This window comes from Drosophila virilis, chromosome 3 (assembly GCF_030788295.1).
Source record: "Drosophila virilis strain 15010-1051.87 chromosome 3, Dvir_AGI_RSII-ME, whole genome shotgun sequence".
NCBI lineage: Eukaryota > Metazoa > Arthropoda > Insecta > Diptera > Drosophilidae > Drosophila > Drosophila virilis.
In genome coordinates this window covers 19,267,720-19,284,205 of record NC_091545.1, presented here as the reverse complement: position 1 = coordinate 19,284,205, position 16,486 = coordinate 19,267,720, and the positions used below count along the sequence as shown (strand labels likewise).

General features: G+C 39.7%; 1 protein-coding gene across 1 annotated transcript in view; it reads right to left on the bottom strand.

Moving 5' to 3' along the window:
• LOC6622406 (probable serine/threonine-protein kinase cdc7) overlaps window positions 1–16,486 on the bottom strand; it is a 120,196-nt gene that overhangs the window by 100,160 nt on the left and 3,550 nt on the right. The window contains exon 2 of the mRNA XM_032434718.2: window positions 3,339–3,426. Within this exon, the coding sequence (XP_032290609.2) occupies window positions 3,339–3,357 (19 nt within the window). The 5' untranslated portion in view covers window positions 3,358–3,426. The remainder of the gene's footprint in view (window positions 1–3,338; window positions 3,427–16,486) is intronic.

Genomic DNA, 16,486 nt, shown 5'->3' with positions numbered 1-16,486 from the left:
GTTGTTGTTGCTGTTGCTGTTGCTGCAGAGTGTCTGTAGTTTCGGGTCTACGTTATTCGCACACGTTTGCGTGCTATGCATGGCATAAAAATTTGACACAAAAGCCGTTGCATACAATTGGGCGCGCACACATACACACACCGTTTAATACATATGTGCATGTGTGTGTACAGCAGCAGCCGCGGCCCATGGCATTTGTTTGAGTATGGCCAGACGAGACATAGGGCTACCCAACAGGCGACGTGTTGAGGTCGTTGTCATACACTGATTTTGTATGCAGCCGAAACAACCATTTTAATACATGCTTTTTATACCTAGTACCCATTGAAAATGGCTAAAAAAAAGAGAGTAAGCTGCACTTGTGCTCATGTATGTAACAGAAGGCCAAAAGATTCTCTGAGTCTATTAGGTATAAATAGCTCAATCTAAGAAGTTCAATTTTTTTGTGAGTCTGCATCAAATGCATTCAGACATAATAATATAGTGTCAACTTTGGTAAACTGTGTCCCAATTATAGTGCGCACAAGTCTTGACTTTTTTCGACAACCCATCCCAGAAAATAAATACAGAAATTGTTTGTGAAAAATGTGGCAGCGCTGTGAAAAATTTTACATTTTGCGGCATATGTTTGTTTGTACTTATGTTTAACTAATTGATTGATTGTGTTATGTACAGGGTATCTGGTAGGTTTTGCAGCTCTTAAAGTAATTTCTGCTATTGAGACAGAAAGCACATTGAAGTAGAGGCTATTAATTCAGTTAAATATCGATAATAATAACAGAACAGTACAGAATAATCAGTGGTTTTTAATTTAGTTTATTAAATTGAAAAAATTCTTATTCTTTTTTCCGGCTATCAATTAATATAAATTATTATCATATTTATCTCAAACAAGCCAACAGAATAAATAAATTCCCCCCGCCGTACGTTTGCTAGTTTAAGCGATTTCTGTATTATCGGTTTACATGTAAGAATCCCAGGCAACAGCTTACGCACCCATCTTATTTATTTGGCTACTTGTAATATTTAATAGGAATGCCTCAATTGGTTTGGAAGACACACACTCACACGCACACACAGCCATGCACATAACAATACTTATGCTCCTAAATTCAGGCAATCACAATTTATATTTTGGTTGGCACCCAAACTCAAACTACACTCTCCGTAGCCCCCTCACCTGATTTTACCCTACACGTGCGTTGCCCTCTCGACACGAACTACATAAATAAGCGAACAACAAAAGATGCTCCTGAGGCCTTCCTCACATTCGTATGGGTCGACGGTGGGTGGAGGCGCAGAAACTTTTCCAATTTTCCCCTTTTTATCGTAAATTACGCACAATTCAATATTTGGCCTTTTTACTGGCGCTTGTTTTGTGTCCCCGTTGCCTGCCCTTTTTTCTGCTTGACTAGCTCCCAAGTGTGTAGCTGGGGCAGCAGCAGTTAGTGCTCTGGGAGTGGGGCATTTGTCTGCAATTTCTTTTCTTGTTTTTGCTATTTAGCTATTTTTTGTGTGTCTCTTTACCGTAAATAAGAAATCTCATACGTGCGTATTCAGCCTAGACCTGCCATATATATTAGCTTCGCCACCCAAAGTCCCCCCTTTTGTCCATTTACTTTATGAATGAGTAAGTAAAAGTTAGTTTTACTTTTGTTTCTGCGCTGAAGCAGTACGGATCTCTTATTGAAATTGCGATGTGCGCCAACTGTAATGATTGTTTTTCTATGTGTCTTAATTTATTTAACATTATTCAGATTGGAATACGAACTGGGCCAAGTTTCCTAAAACTTATTGCCATTAGCTAGTTTGGGCAACTCTATTTTAATTGTTGTAAGTAAATAATAATGTCCAAGCTATAGAATGTAGCGAGGTATTGGGTTCTCAACAGCTTAGGAAATAGTTCTAACTCAACTAGATTTTTGTTTGCAGAAAAAAATATGGTATACAATTGTATACTCGTCATTTGATATTTCTATATATATTTTTTGTAATTTTCTAGCTTCAAACTGTGTCAATTTTTTAATATTATACTGCGTTTCTATATAAGTTTCATGTCGTATTATCAATAGATCGAATGATTCATTTAGTTGAAGTTGAAGTTGTTCCAACTTAATATACCTAATATATTCCGTTTGGAATACATTCTTCTCCCACATTGAAACTTTTTATAGAGCCACATGCGTTTTCCGTTCGCTGCCCCTTTCTACCCCTCTCCTTTTCTCTCTCATATTACTATTAAGCCAATCAACAGTAATGCAGCTCTGCTTCACATGGCGTATACGTGTTAATTTGAATTTAAGCTTTAATTGGAAGGACAGGCTCCATGGATATTTTGCGAAACAAAAAACCATCTTCAATGCAGCAGCTGCAGCTGGCTAGGCCATTAAAGCGCATCGCTGTTGGTGTTGGCCTGCTGCGTTAGGCGCGGCCACAGTCACCACGCCCTTACGCTGACGCCCATAAAAACATTTATGTAATTGCTGTTATCGACAAGCGCCCAAATGGCCTCGTTGTGCCGGCTGTAAACGGGCCTTTAATACACTTTTGATTGGATTGTCGCACAAGTTAATTGAACGCCGCGGCACAGCATGGCTGCAACGAAAGCCACGGCCTAAGCCACTGTGCCGCCATTTTGGTTCCGAGTGGCGGCAATTATATACGAAACTAGTTGGCAAGACCGTCCCGCTCCCTTCAATCATATGCCAGGGCAACTCAATGGAGCGCAGCAACAAATCGCAGACTCATGCAAGCTCATTAGGCAAAAGGTCATATGAATAAACATCCCCCAAAAGATTCTTTTCAGCTATTGTTGTTACCCATTACTGTATTACGGGATATATTCAGGATCGGATACTCCAATCGACAGTTAATACACTAGACTGCAAGTCGTCTATCGTCTTTCTGGCCAAGTTTTCGTTTAATGCTTCGGCGCATTTTATCTTTTGTTGCTGTCGTTGGTTAATGCGCTAGCAAATTGTTTGAGAATGACCCGCGTAAATTTCATTTCTAGTTGATTTACTGTAAATTGTATTGCAGGGACAACAGAAAACGAAAGATAAACTGGGCATACCATAAAAATAGCTACCAACTGTAGTAGACTTTTATAAATTGATTGGGTCATGGGTTGATGGGGCTCCCAAAATGGCGAACTAATTTGTTGATTTCGTTTGCATTTGATTTTTGCTTAGATGTTATTTGGCAGTTTATTTGTATGATTTGTGGGTGACCCGACGGTTTTCTGATTGACTCCAAATAGGCAATTTTTTAAATGTCATACTCAGAAAGGTAGATGATTTAGTAAGCCATATTCATAAAAATGCTTTCTTTCTACTTACCCTTCTGATAACTCATCATTTCAAATTAGTGATATGCGCATAAAGATAAATTGAAGTTTGCTTAAAGCAGTTCAATGTTCAATAAGATCTGAAATGAGAAAATTTAATGATAATTCTAAAAATGAATCATAATATCAGGTTTCTTAAACAAAATACAATAAGCTTATGCCAATGGGAGCTATTTATTTATTTTGTGTTAGGACACCTATATTCTTGTCGAACCAAACAAGTGCCCGACTAGGAAATACTCTATGGCACGCGTCCGATCTCTATAGACTATCGATTCTATGGGAATCTAAAGAATATATATATACTTTCTGCGTTCAGAGAAGACGCCTTCCGCCTGAAACATTCGTTTGCACAAAAAGTAGACACAATGAGTCCAAAGTATAAACTTAATAAAATTACTTACGTAATTTGTTAAAAGTTTATTGCATAAAAAAACAGCCAAGACTATACGTCATCGTCATCACATTTCTCTTGTTTATTTTCGCTCTTCAATGTCTGCTACAGTGCCACAATTTTTACTTTTTCTAGCAACTTCAGCGAAAAAAAACCGTTTGCATTCGTTTGTTTTACTTTCAGTAAGAAGAAAATGTTTATGTGTACTTAAAACTGAGCCCGCATCAAGTTCAATCTGAAGCTGAAGTTGAAACTGAAGTAAGCGAATGGCGAAGGTGCGTCGTGTAAATATGCTCAAGTCTTACCGGTGTTAGTTTTGTAAATTGCAGATTGCAACATTTTCATTAAATTGAGTCAAACAACAAACAGCAGCCACGGCGTCGAATGAACTGGGTAAACAATCAAGCCGCTTTCAAAAGTGCTCTTGTTTAAGTATAATTGACTAAGCAGCTGACTTTAACGAATTGTCAGATTTTAAAAGTAAATTTAGACAGCTTATTGTCAGCTATATGCATAAAACTGTTTGTCTTAAGTGACTGTCCGATTAGCCCTTCGTGTTGGTAGAAAACATTTGCAAGAAGCTTTTATTATATCGGTCTCAGACTTTTTTTTGAAAGCTTTTTATATACAATATTAATTATATACAGTAGGTGCTCCACTCTTTTCCCAAAATGCACCCCATTGGGTGAAAAAGGAATAAAGCTGAGTTTTTGCTGATCAACTTCAAAGTTATGTTTGAAGCTCCACATAAAAATTATTCGATACGTTCTTTATTTTGTAGAACACAACTTGAAACTTGGAAGCAAGCACAGAATCAAACATGGATCATCAATTGGGTGGAATGAGGTTTTATGGTTGTATGGGATAAAGCTAAATTAAATGCTGTTCAACTTAGTAAGAATCCTCTTGAGAGATATATAGATAGAATACACCCCCCGGAATGTGCGTTGATCGCCAATCAGACAGGCAAACAGTAAATCAGTCAGGACAACGAGGGCAAACCCTCGCCTGGCTACTTTCATAACAAACCTTTCAGAAAAATGTTGTAGGTGTGATTTTGAGATTTCAAGCTGGGCAACAAAACGTAAACTCAGCTATAAAACAGTTGAAACCAAATGACAGTAAATAGTGTTAATGATTCAGCAGCAAGGACGCCTACACAACCTGTGAACACACATCCAGACGCACACACGAATGCCAAAATAGTTTTAGCCTCATTTCCACGCAGAGCCTGGCAGATTTTTAGGGGGACCAAAGCTGAAGAGTTTATAAAATTAACGTCGTCGTGACATTCAAGCAGCCATCGTTGCCGTTGCCTCGTCTGGCTCATCAAACTAACCGCCTTCCTCTCGTCCCTACACACTTGTCACGCTCCAAAACATCCTTTGAGCTGTCGCTGTGCATTTGTATGCGTTTTGCTTGCCTGATTTATGTGTGACGATGTGTGTGTGTGTGTGCGAGTGTGTGTGTGTAAGTGTGTGTGTGTGTGTGTGTGCGAGTGTGTGTGTTTACGTCTCTGTCGTGTTGGCATTTGTCGTTACAAACTTAATTAATGTTATGCTGCTGCCACCGCCACCGCCACCGCCTCTGACGGCACTCGCCAGTGCCAGGGCTGCCCTTGTCCTCCAGGCTCTTGACTTTTGTCAAGCGCCGCAAAAACTGCAGCCGGTTGACACTGCGCCACTGTCAGTTTCAGCTGACGTTTGGTGTTTGTGTTCCATACTGCGTCCCCGACTTCGTACACCAGCTCGTTCCCGTTCCCGTTCCCATTTCGGGCTGGCGTTTTGCATGTGATTAGGCGGCGTCTGTGCTAGAGTTTCCCTGGATGCTGAAGTTGAGTCCGCTCTTGGCCATTGTGTGTAAGTGTGTGTGACACTGTCTGTGGTGTGCGTGTGTGTGTATGTCACAAATATGGTGCTCAGCTTTCGAAAATTTTGTGTTTCTGTTGACGTTTGGCAAAATCGCATTGACAGCATTATCCATATTGGCATAATCACCGCTTGGCTATGGCTCTGTTTGTTTTGGGGTTTTGGTTGCTTATTTGCTTAGCCTGTGGCTGCTTTGGCAGCTAGTTGAGCTTGACGATTAGCGATAGCTGCCGCAAGCTGGGGTTCGAAAAGTTCACGCTTTCTTGGGATCAATTTAAAGCCAGTTGAGAGATGTAATCGTAAGCGAAACCATATTAAATTGTCTGCAAGCCCAGGACTGTTTAAATTTGCACAAAAAACACTTGCTGCATTTTTCTATTCATCTGGTGCGTCGCATTTCACTGGGCTTAGCCGAGCCGAGAGCCTCCGCATTTGTGGTATAGTTGGTGGCGGGCAAAGGGATCCAAACAAATGCCGACTTTACTTTGTGCAGCAGCGCGTGAATCGGTGTGGGAGGTAGAAGTGCAACGTCTGGGCAGAAGGCCCACACAGAAAAATACGAGCAGCCGGAACACTTTATTTGTTTATAGCGAAAATGGCGGCACAAAAAGTGCAACACAGCTGCCGGCTAAAAGGCAGCAAATGCAGCCAAAGAGCAAACCTCCTGGCCCGGAGTCTTGTGTGTTGTTGTAGCTCTCATTGTCAATACTCCTGTGGGGCGTGCAAAGTTTGTCATGGCATCCAATGCAGCTTATGTGGAATGATTTGTAAAGGTGTGCGTGTGCGTATGTTTGTGTGCTTAAGTATATATAAGTTTTGTCTATTGTCTGTCTGTCATGTGTTGCACGAGCAGTCGTAATCAGTTTGCCTTGCCGTAAATTGTGTAAAAAGTGAAAAGAGTTTGTTGCGCTTTATTCTGCCTACAAGTTAAATGGCATGTGATAATGGTGAGAATCTTTTGAATATACCATACTTTAGCGGGAGTTTCAAAAGAAATTTAATGATATTTTGTTTAAACTTATTATAATCGAAGACACTGTGGTCTCTTGCTTTCAATTCGACGCATGCAGGCAGACGGACAGACATGGATATAATAATCATCCTAGCTCTCGCCCAATAAATCGAGTACTCGTAGACAGTACATTCAATTGTCATGAAATGTGCAGTTAAATCGATACTTGCGTAATATGGCTTTTATTGGAATAATTTATCGAAAATAAGGCGCACTGAATTTTGGCATACACAAGTTAGGCATTTTCTTTTGTTTTTTTAACTCTCAAATGAATTCACAAATATTTTTACGAATATGTACTCTCAACGATAACATCTGACTTTCCTAATATATTATGTTCAATCCGAATATCTATCAATCGATAGTTTCTATAACTATGAAGTGTACTTGAGTCATAGCGAGAGCCTTTTATTTGTTACACTTCAAATTGTTTACGTTTTAATGTTGTCTATCCTTGCCATATGCGCACATACAAGAGGTCCTTCTAGTTTCTTCCTCTCCTTCCGCTCCACCTTTGGACAATTGCCCACTCTTGCAGAATTTGAGCAAGGCTACCAGCAGAGCGGCCACATCGGCAACATAATTTAAATGCCAACTTTAAAATGTTTACCGAACGCTTCATCCTAGTTGTAACGTAAATTTACGGGCCAGCAGCTAAACAAACACGGAAACACACTTTCACGTACACACACACACACACACACACACACACACACACACACACACACACACACACACACACACACACTCACACACACTAGCCGGCATGCAATTGTGTGTGTGTGCGCGCGCCTGCCTGTGGTTCGTCTGTGCTTTCTATTTGCGCTTAATCCATGGACATCAGCGCTAAAAAGCATGCTACAATTTTTTCTATGCATCTCCAGGCGCGAAGAGATATGCACCGAAAAATAAAAAAAATTCTGTTCGGGCGACTTGCTCATTACTGTGGCAATTTTTTCTATGTTCGCGTCAGTTCGGACCGCCTCATTATGTTGGATTTTAATTAAAATTAATTACATTAAGTGCATCAAGCAAACAGCAAGCAACACACACCAGACCAGACCAGACCAGAGCCGAGCAGAATCAGCAATCGGCAGGCGAGCAAAAGAAGGAATCATTCTAAACACAAAGCGCCCACAAAGCAGCGTTCATATATATAACAGAGTTCTGCCTGCAGCCTGGCCGCTTGTGAGGTTAAATGCGCTTTAAGTATAACTCTTTTTGAGGCAGAATTACTGCAAAAATATAAACATATATTCAAGAAGCATTTGATTCCCTCAGCAGCTTTAATTAACCGAAAAAAAGCGCTTAAAGTGTTGACCGATATGTGTCTTTGGCAGTGCATATATGTACAAATTATCTAAAACTTAGCTTTGCCGATGTGAATGCCCTGGCTGGTATATGGTATGTGGTTTGATATATAATGATATAGTAATAGTTATGTATGTTCATAAAAAGATAAATAAATAAATAAGTTAATTTGTTGTCAATAATGAACTAATAATTTAAATATTGAGTTAATTCTTAACAAGTCTCTCAGTTTTCAGAAAACTCTATGACCCCTTAACTTTGTAGTATTATTTTTATTATTATTTTTCAGTTAATATTTGACAGTCGTTTCAAATATTTTCCCATTATTCCATTATTTAATTTGCTGTTAACATTTTCCCCGAAGTTTATTTCCCCTAACTTTAAGCTCATTGTGGGCTGCAACACTTGCTTTCGCCTCAAATAGATGACCAAAACTTTTAAACTGAAACTCGATGACAACAAAATATAAAATACTGCAAATTGTTGAAGTGTTCGCCATACCCTCAAACTGCAGTCCACGCAGTCTATGGTTGCTTTTAGGCAACATAATAAAATACAACAATTCACAATATTTTCTCGTTTTTATTATTTATTTATTTTATTCTTTTTTTGAAAGTATTTTTCTGAGCAATTAAATGTTGCCAGTTGTGCAAAAAAGTTGCGCATAGAAAAGTTTGAGAGCACAAAGTTGAGGCAAAAATTTTATAAAATTGTCAAGCCAAAATTGGGCAACAGGAAGCAAAAGCCAGAATCGAAGGCAACAACACTCTGCAAATAAACTCCACTCCCGATACAAAATGTTCCGGCACAATAACAACATCTACGGCAAATAAAATGAAACCATGGCAAAACATTTTGTAAAACCAGCGTGGAAAATCATAAATAAAATGCATGTAATCCACGATTGAGTGCTTAAGTTGATTTCCAAGGGGGGACGTTGCCCGTCCAAGCGATACGCCAATGTGTCTGCTTTCCCAAGCCCACACAGGCATTCACTCGCACACACACATACGCACACTTTATTTACATTTTGGCACACGTTATGGCTGGTGGCATATAAAAATCACTGTCTATATTGAAAAGTCATCAATCATGAGGCTGGCAAGTTAGCAGACCGCGAAATTTGTCAGCGTAGCAGAATTTGCCAAGTATCTCGGGGAAAATCGTGATATGAAAGTTGCTAGGCCTATATTACTTAGGCTACAGAGCATTCGTTGGCATTTTCTGTCTCAATTTGGGGCCAGCTTTAAGCAGCTTTAAGCAGCTCTTCAAGCAAACACAACAAAGCATAACGAATGGGCGCAAAAACACAGCCAAATGAATGGCTGAATAGATAGAAACACAAGTTGAAGTGCGGCTAGGGCCAACAAATGCACAAAGCAGCAGCAGCAGCAGGGACCCCCCAAAAAAAGATACTGGCAAAAAGTAGCCAAGGCAAAAGTTTACATAACATTAAACAAAGCGCACAATGGCCACAATGTGCGAGTGGGCAGGGGTAGACTTGGGCGCCCCTTTGATGAGTGCGAATGGACAGCGGAAGGCTGAGTGGCAATAAAACACAAGTTAAGTGCAAGCCAGAGGACCAGAGGACGAGGCGCACAGACACAGAATTTGTTTAGACTTTTTGCAGCCAAGTCAAACAAAACGAGTTGCGCATAATGAAGCAAGGCACAAAGCGTTGCAGGACCCACTCCTTCAATTTGTGCACTCCTCGAGCTCGCCTTATGAATGTGGCAAGTCGCTCAGTCAAGAAGTGGCCATTATTTCTTTGTGTTGTTGCTGCAGGTAAGTAAAATCTATGCCAAATTATCAGCAGCCACAGAGCTTAAATGAACTGAATTGCCGAGTTTCACTTTCTTGGTTTTTAGTCTGCACTCCCAAAAACTTTTCGCCCGTTATAAGAAATTATTTCATTAACAACTTCAATTGGTAGTCGTTAGCTATGTGAGTTTGATCCTTTTCTCTGTGTTGCTCCGCTCTGCTGTGCTGCACTTTCTCATAGTTGTTCGGCAAGTTTTATTTCACTAAATGTTATAATCGTGTTAGTAACCAAAGTTGTGGATAAATGTTTACCAATGGGTGAGTAAGTGCTTTACGATGAAGTACATGGCTCTAATTGTAAATGAAGTTTACCATTGTGGCAATTAAGAGGCTAGCTCCAACGGGTAAACTTTTGCGGTACGACCTGAAGTCCTAAATTTAAAGTTCGGTGTAATGCGAAGCGAATACGTATAGTGGAGCGTATTATCTTTGACCCAACATTAAACACTTGAAAACCCCAATTTGCATAACCAAGAACCCTAAAAGTATGCCGCTCACACACACACACACTCACACAGACCCTCACCCACAACTAATACAACTACTTAATTCCTCTTTATGGCCGCTTGGGCCATAAACTGCGCACTCAAAATGAAACATGCTTAAATGTGATTTAACATCGTCCATAAATAAATTATGAAAAACGCTTAACTACTTTCGACAGCTTATAAACGCCTACAAAATGGCCGTCCCACAACTATTTCAATGTGTGTGTGTGTGTGTGTCAGTTGTGGTGTTGATTTACAGTTGCACATTTCTTAAGCGTATCCCGTCGGCGCTCGAACCTTCTGGGACTGCGGTGGCCGTAAAGCAATTCATTTCCCTTATGCATTTTGTAGCAGCTAAAGGCAACGGCAAAAGCGGCAGCTACCAGGTGGAAGCGAAGCTACTTGTATACCTGGTAGACCGACCCAAAGACCCAACGACTCAAACGACCAACGAATGGGCCCCACCTACCCGCCACAAAATGGCGCAACGGAAGCGCTTTTCAATGAAATTTATGACGCATGGAAACATTAGACGATCGTTGACGTTTACAAGTCCGCGTTGCTTTCTTCCCTTGAAATGGGCTGCGATGGCTGTCGCGGGTCTGCGCCTTGGCGTATGCTAATGTCCTGACACCAACAATTTATGGGCCACGCAAAAGTTGTGTGCTGTCTGTTTTCGCGTATGCTCGCTAATTTTTTTGTTAGGCACCACGAAAAAGAATTTCAATTAATAATAATTTATGTGACCAAAAGTTGTTTGGGTAAAGCCAAACAGACTGCTTTATATAGGTGACGATTTGAGCCTAGAAATAAAACAGCAATAGCTGGGTTTTATCATAAAAAGCATCGATAAGAATAAGGTTATTATTGACGAGGAAAAGGAAAGTTCAAATTTCGTTTTTAAGGAATATACCTAAGGGTAAATTGTGCGAAAAACTGTTGCATGAAGCTTCCCCCTTCATTCATTCCAGTTTGTTGTAAATATTTATAATATAATATAATATAATAATAATATATATCTATTCCTTGATAAACCAAATTCTCTGTCTACCCTGCAATTAACATTAATGATCTGAACTGAGAACATATAGTTGTCAGTAGGGGACTCATAGTCCGGAAAAGTGAAAATAGAGTTATAAGGAAAACGCTTAAACAAATGAAAGCAATTTAATCACTGTGAGTATTTAAGTCTGTGTCACGCGTGTGCTTTAAGAATGGCAACCAAGAGCGTCAACTGCGATTTCGACGCCTAAAAGTATGCAATGCCCGCGTCGTTTGTTGCTCGTTAGTAATTTTGAGCTAAAAAAACAAAAACAAAACGCAAAAAAATACATATATATATATGGGCTGCCCTTTTTTCTGGCATATCTCTTGTGATTTTTACTAACGCCGTCTCGCATGAAACGCTTTGTTTCTGCAACCGTTTACCAACTGGCCCGCCCCGCCAGCACCTCGGCGTCGTGGAGCAGTCGCTGGTCGTGTAAGCAGCCAAGCAGCGGAAATGATTCGTCGTAATTTTCCTTTGTGTAATCAACTCCTTTGTAGGGAATATTTTGTATGTTCATATGGCTTGCCGGCTACGCCGCCGCTTTTGACTCCGGCACCGACTCCAACTACGACGCTGACTCCGGTTTCGACTTCGCCCAGGACTACGAGTCGAGTAAGCAGCAACTACCACGCAAAGTTTTGCGTGGTGTGCTTTTAGGCGTGTGCAATGGCTCTTTATTGTATAGTTGTATTTTCACAGAGTATTTAAGTGTTAAAAACTTTGTTAAATATATGCCGTCTATGCGTCTGCTGGGCGTTTAGCAATTCAATAATTTAATTCGAGCTCTGTTCATATTTTAATTAAATTCTTTAAGCGGACAAAATAATTATGCAAATTTGCAGGGATAAGAAATATTTTCATTCATGAGTGTCAATCTCTCAATTTCCTATTCCACTTTAATGCGTTCACAGAACTTTCAGCACGCTGTCTGCAGTCGCTGCCGTCCCCTGTCAAGGCAAAGTCCCTGGTCCTGCGGCCAGGTGTTTATCCCAACCGCGTCATGGCTGACTTATTACCGCGTTATCGCTGTCGGTTCTGCCTCAACATGATTATTACGAAGTTTGCCTGTCAACGAGCCAGAAAACCACTTAATTTTAAAAGCAGGCACTGAATCTTCCACCCTACTCCCCCAGTTGTCTTATCATTTGCCAGAGATGAAGTTTAGCGCCATCCATTGATCATTATTCAATGTTTAAATTGTGATTGCTGATGGCGGTATACTAAACATTTAGCTTGAGAAAGTTGAGAATGCCCAACTAAAGGATATCCTTTATCCATGTGTAACTTTGCTAATAAGATCGCATTTCAACCCAAGCAGAGGAATTAAACCACTTTTTATTTTACATTCCCCCATTATTAAGCTACAGGGGATGTCGTAGTCGACTACCACATTATAATTTTTTTTTATTGAATAAGAGGTATTGGCCTGGCTAACATTATCAGGCATGAAGGATTTTGAATATATTAACATTATATATAATATATTAACATACTTTAACCATCCGTTTTCCATTTACAAAACCCGTATTAATATTAATAAGCTATCTACTTAATTATGAATTCTTCTTTACGCTGCAAGTAGTTAATAATAACTGCCAATTTCATTAGCATTTTCCACTGTCCCCACACGCGTGTTTAACATTTCCAAGGAATACGCAAAATGTTACAAATTGGCTGCAGTAAAAAACTCGGCAATATGAGAAGTAGAAAAAAATCAAAACCAGCTGCAGATTGCAGGGCACCAAACGAACATCAAAGCGTTGCGCAAACATTTAAAGATCAAAAAGCCAAAGGCCCATTTGACCCGCTGGGCAAAATGGTCAAAAAGGACACAGACATATGTATGTACATACACACTACACATTTGAACATTCCGGCCATGGACCACACAAACAGCTGCCGCCCGCTGTTGATAGACACAGAGAAAAGAAGCCGGCAGAAAAATGACTGACCATACGCCACACCCAAACCCTGGCTGGCTGCATTAATAAAAACTGTTCACCATATTGGTAAATCCATTATGAATATTACGGGAGAGTAAAAGCCAGCTTCGCATCGAAGCGATGAGCCCCAAAGTCCACGGCCGTTGTAGTGGAGGCAATAGGAGGCAGATGCCGGCCCGGTTGTAAAAAGATTAAAATTGGAAATTGTGCTGCTGCAGTCTGAGAACCGAGCCCTGCTCTTCTGTGGCTTTCTCCTGCAGTTGGCCATCATAATTGTGTGCAAAAAGCAAAGCAAATGTTTACGTAATAAATTTACGTGATTGGAATATGTCGAGTTGGCAACAAAATGGCCACCGAATGCCCCCCGTTGCTCGTTGCCCCCGCCACACATCGCTGACCATCCCTGGCCCGCGTCTGGCTAACGAATTGGCGCAACGTTTGCGCGTTGCTCTGGGCCAGACCAGACTCCGTGCCTACCAACTCCCTACCGAACACTCCGTCAACCTTTCCGCATTGGACGTGGTGTAAATTTTTACACATATGCAACGCGCTCAATTTTTATTAGTTGCCAAAGCGTTTGAAATCTGTTGATGTTGCCAGCCCACGTTATTGTAGCTCCTGTTGGCACCCGATGCCAAAAACCCGCAATTTGTGCAAAAATTATGAAACGAGACTTTAAGCAAACACAAACAACGCTCGAGTAAGTTTTCATGCATTTCAATGAGTGCACTGTGCTGTCCATTGGGGATTGGCGGCTAGAGCGAGTAAATGTAACGGATTTTCCTTAATTCAAATGGTTTGCGAGCTAGTTGACTAGAATCATAGACAGGCATATATGGACTTAATTAAAGGGTGAAGAATAAGTGTCCCATGATCATATAATTCTTTCAATAGCGTCAAATTTTAAAAAACAGAAACATTTTTGAAACGTCAAATTTGGAATAACAATTAAAAACGAAGCGTTACAAACTTTTAGTTAGTGGAATCAATCAGCTTGTTATCTCTTTTTTTAGGACACAATAGATTCATTTCAATCAGATTACAACATTTTTGTATTCAGTTTGTAAACCAACTCCAACTAGTGTAGTAAATTTGCGAAATGTATTTCAGTATTGGGTTTCGCTTAACTCTGTCAAGAGTTTCGCAATTTACTTGGCATTGCTCTATTCGCATTTAGTTAAAGCTTAGCTTATATATGTATTCGCACCTTGTCAATGAATGACAACTATAAAAGAAAAATCTAACCACGCGCAATTTGTCTAGTGCACGAGGAAATTGATCCAAGCGATTTTGCAACGCCGAAGAGTCGGACGCAGAGTTTCTCTCCACAATCGGGGACATGTCTAAAAAGTATTTACGGCATCGTCAGTCATTCAATTTATCGCATTTCTTGGCCCAAAAGCAAACAGAGAAACCGTCAGTAACTTCGACTTTGGCGCTGACGTTGGCGTTGGCTGGCGACAAGTTCATACGTCTTATGACTTCCCGCTGACGGAAGTGTGTGTGTGTGGGATGTGTATATGTGGGGTCTTATGTCTGCCTGGGACGTGTAGCTTACAGCAAAATCACTTTTATAATTGGCACGCAGCCAGCCAAAAGAAGCTTCATGATGGTAAAATAAAAAAAGTTAACAAAAAAGAAACAAAAAAAACGAAACTTTTACGTCTGTAAGGCTTTCAGTAAACTTATTGCCTGGCTCGTCGCGTCTTCAGATCCTTCAGCGATGTCTGCAGATACTATTTGTCAGATATGACATTATATTAATTGAAATCATATGTCAGTATGGGATCGACGCTCAAGCGACACGACCTTTAAAAATGTAATAAAAATCTCAATCCGAAAGTCAATTAAAGTCATCAAATGTGTCGCCAATAGCCCGTCAATATAATAATAAATTATACGATACGACTGTCCATAGAAAAAAAAAACCTGGAACCCTAATTGAATTGGTAAATATTTAAATAAATATAACCGCAAATAATTAAAACAACAAAGCCAAACCAGGCAGCAACCGGTGGCAAAATTTCAATGGACGACACGTCTAAATTAAAAGCTCGACAAATATGAATGGATGACAACAACAACAACGACAACAACAAGAAGGACAACAACGACAACAAGAAAAAAATATCCCTGTCCAGGTAGATGGCTAAAAGGGCGCTCACTGCACATTCCAACCACAAAAGCAATTAAATTTCCAATTAAATTGCATTCACTGTGCAACAAACGTTGCAAACGTTACGCGATTTATTTAAATTGTTAATTAGGAAAAGCAATTGCAATGCGACGATGACAATTTAAACAAATTTATTGATCAGAAAGGTGTTTGCAAAAAATCCTAAATATGCAAATAAAAGAGAGTTGAGGGCAACTGTACACTAAGTATGTACTTAACGAACTTTTATATAAATTTCATGCAGCGCTCAGTAAATTACTACACATATTGGGCAGCTCTTTACAGTCGGCAGGACTCGCACAATGCCAACAAGAACTAAGACTGCCAAACAAAGACACCAGCAATAACAACAATTCCAAAATCGAGACAGCCGTACAGAAATGTTGAAGAGATAGGGGAAAAAGGCGAGTATGTCGTCGACGGTGAAAAAAGGATATAATTTTACGTAAACGTTTTTATAGTGTTGTCATGTACGATTAATTGCGGCTCATTAAACTTTATATGGCTGCAGAAGCTTCAACGATTTCCGTGCCAAAACTGCTCACACCCCGCCGCCTGCATTTATTTTACCAATGGCAAGACAAGCTCAACTGTACGAGTCGGGCACTCTTGATCGGACTGAGTTTGCGTTCAGAGATAGTTTCCCTTTTCAATTTCATTTTAGTTTTTATGTTCGCAATACGTATGACTAACACTCGTTTGAGTAGCCAGAAAAATTACAAGTGTACATGTTAAGAGTTAACACTACGTAAATTGTCCAAAGCTCACATGTAATTCCTAACTAAAGACACTTCATAAGGAAAACTAAATATATTTGTATTCATATAGATCGCTGAGTATAAATATCAAAGCAAGTTTAAGAATTTTGAATGTTTAAAAAAACTTGTTATTTAAAAAAAAAAAAGTATATAGGAAATTCATTAATCTGTAGTCATATATTGTACACTTATCAGAAAAATACAAAACAACACTTGTGAATCGCAAGCATTTGTTAAATGAATTTTCATTTGATTTATATTTCATTTAACATAAATCCAATCATCAATCATTATCAATTCTGATCTAGATATGTTTGTAGC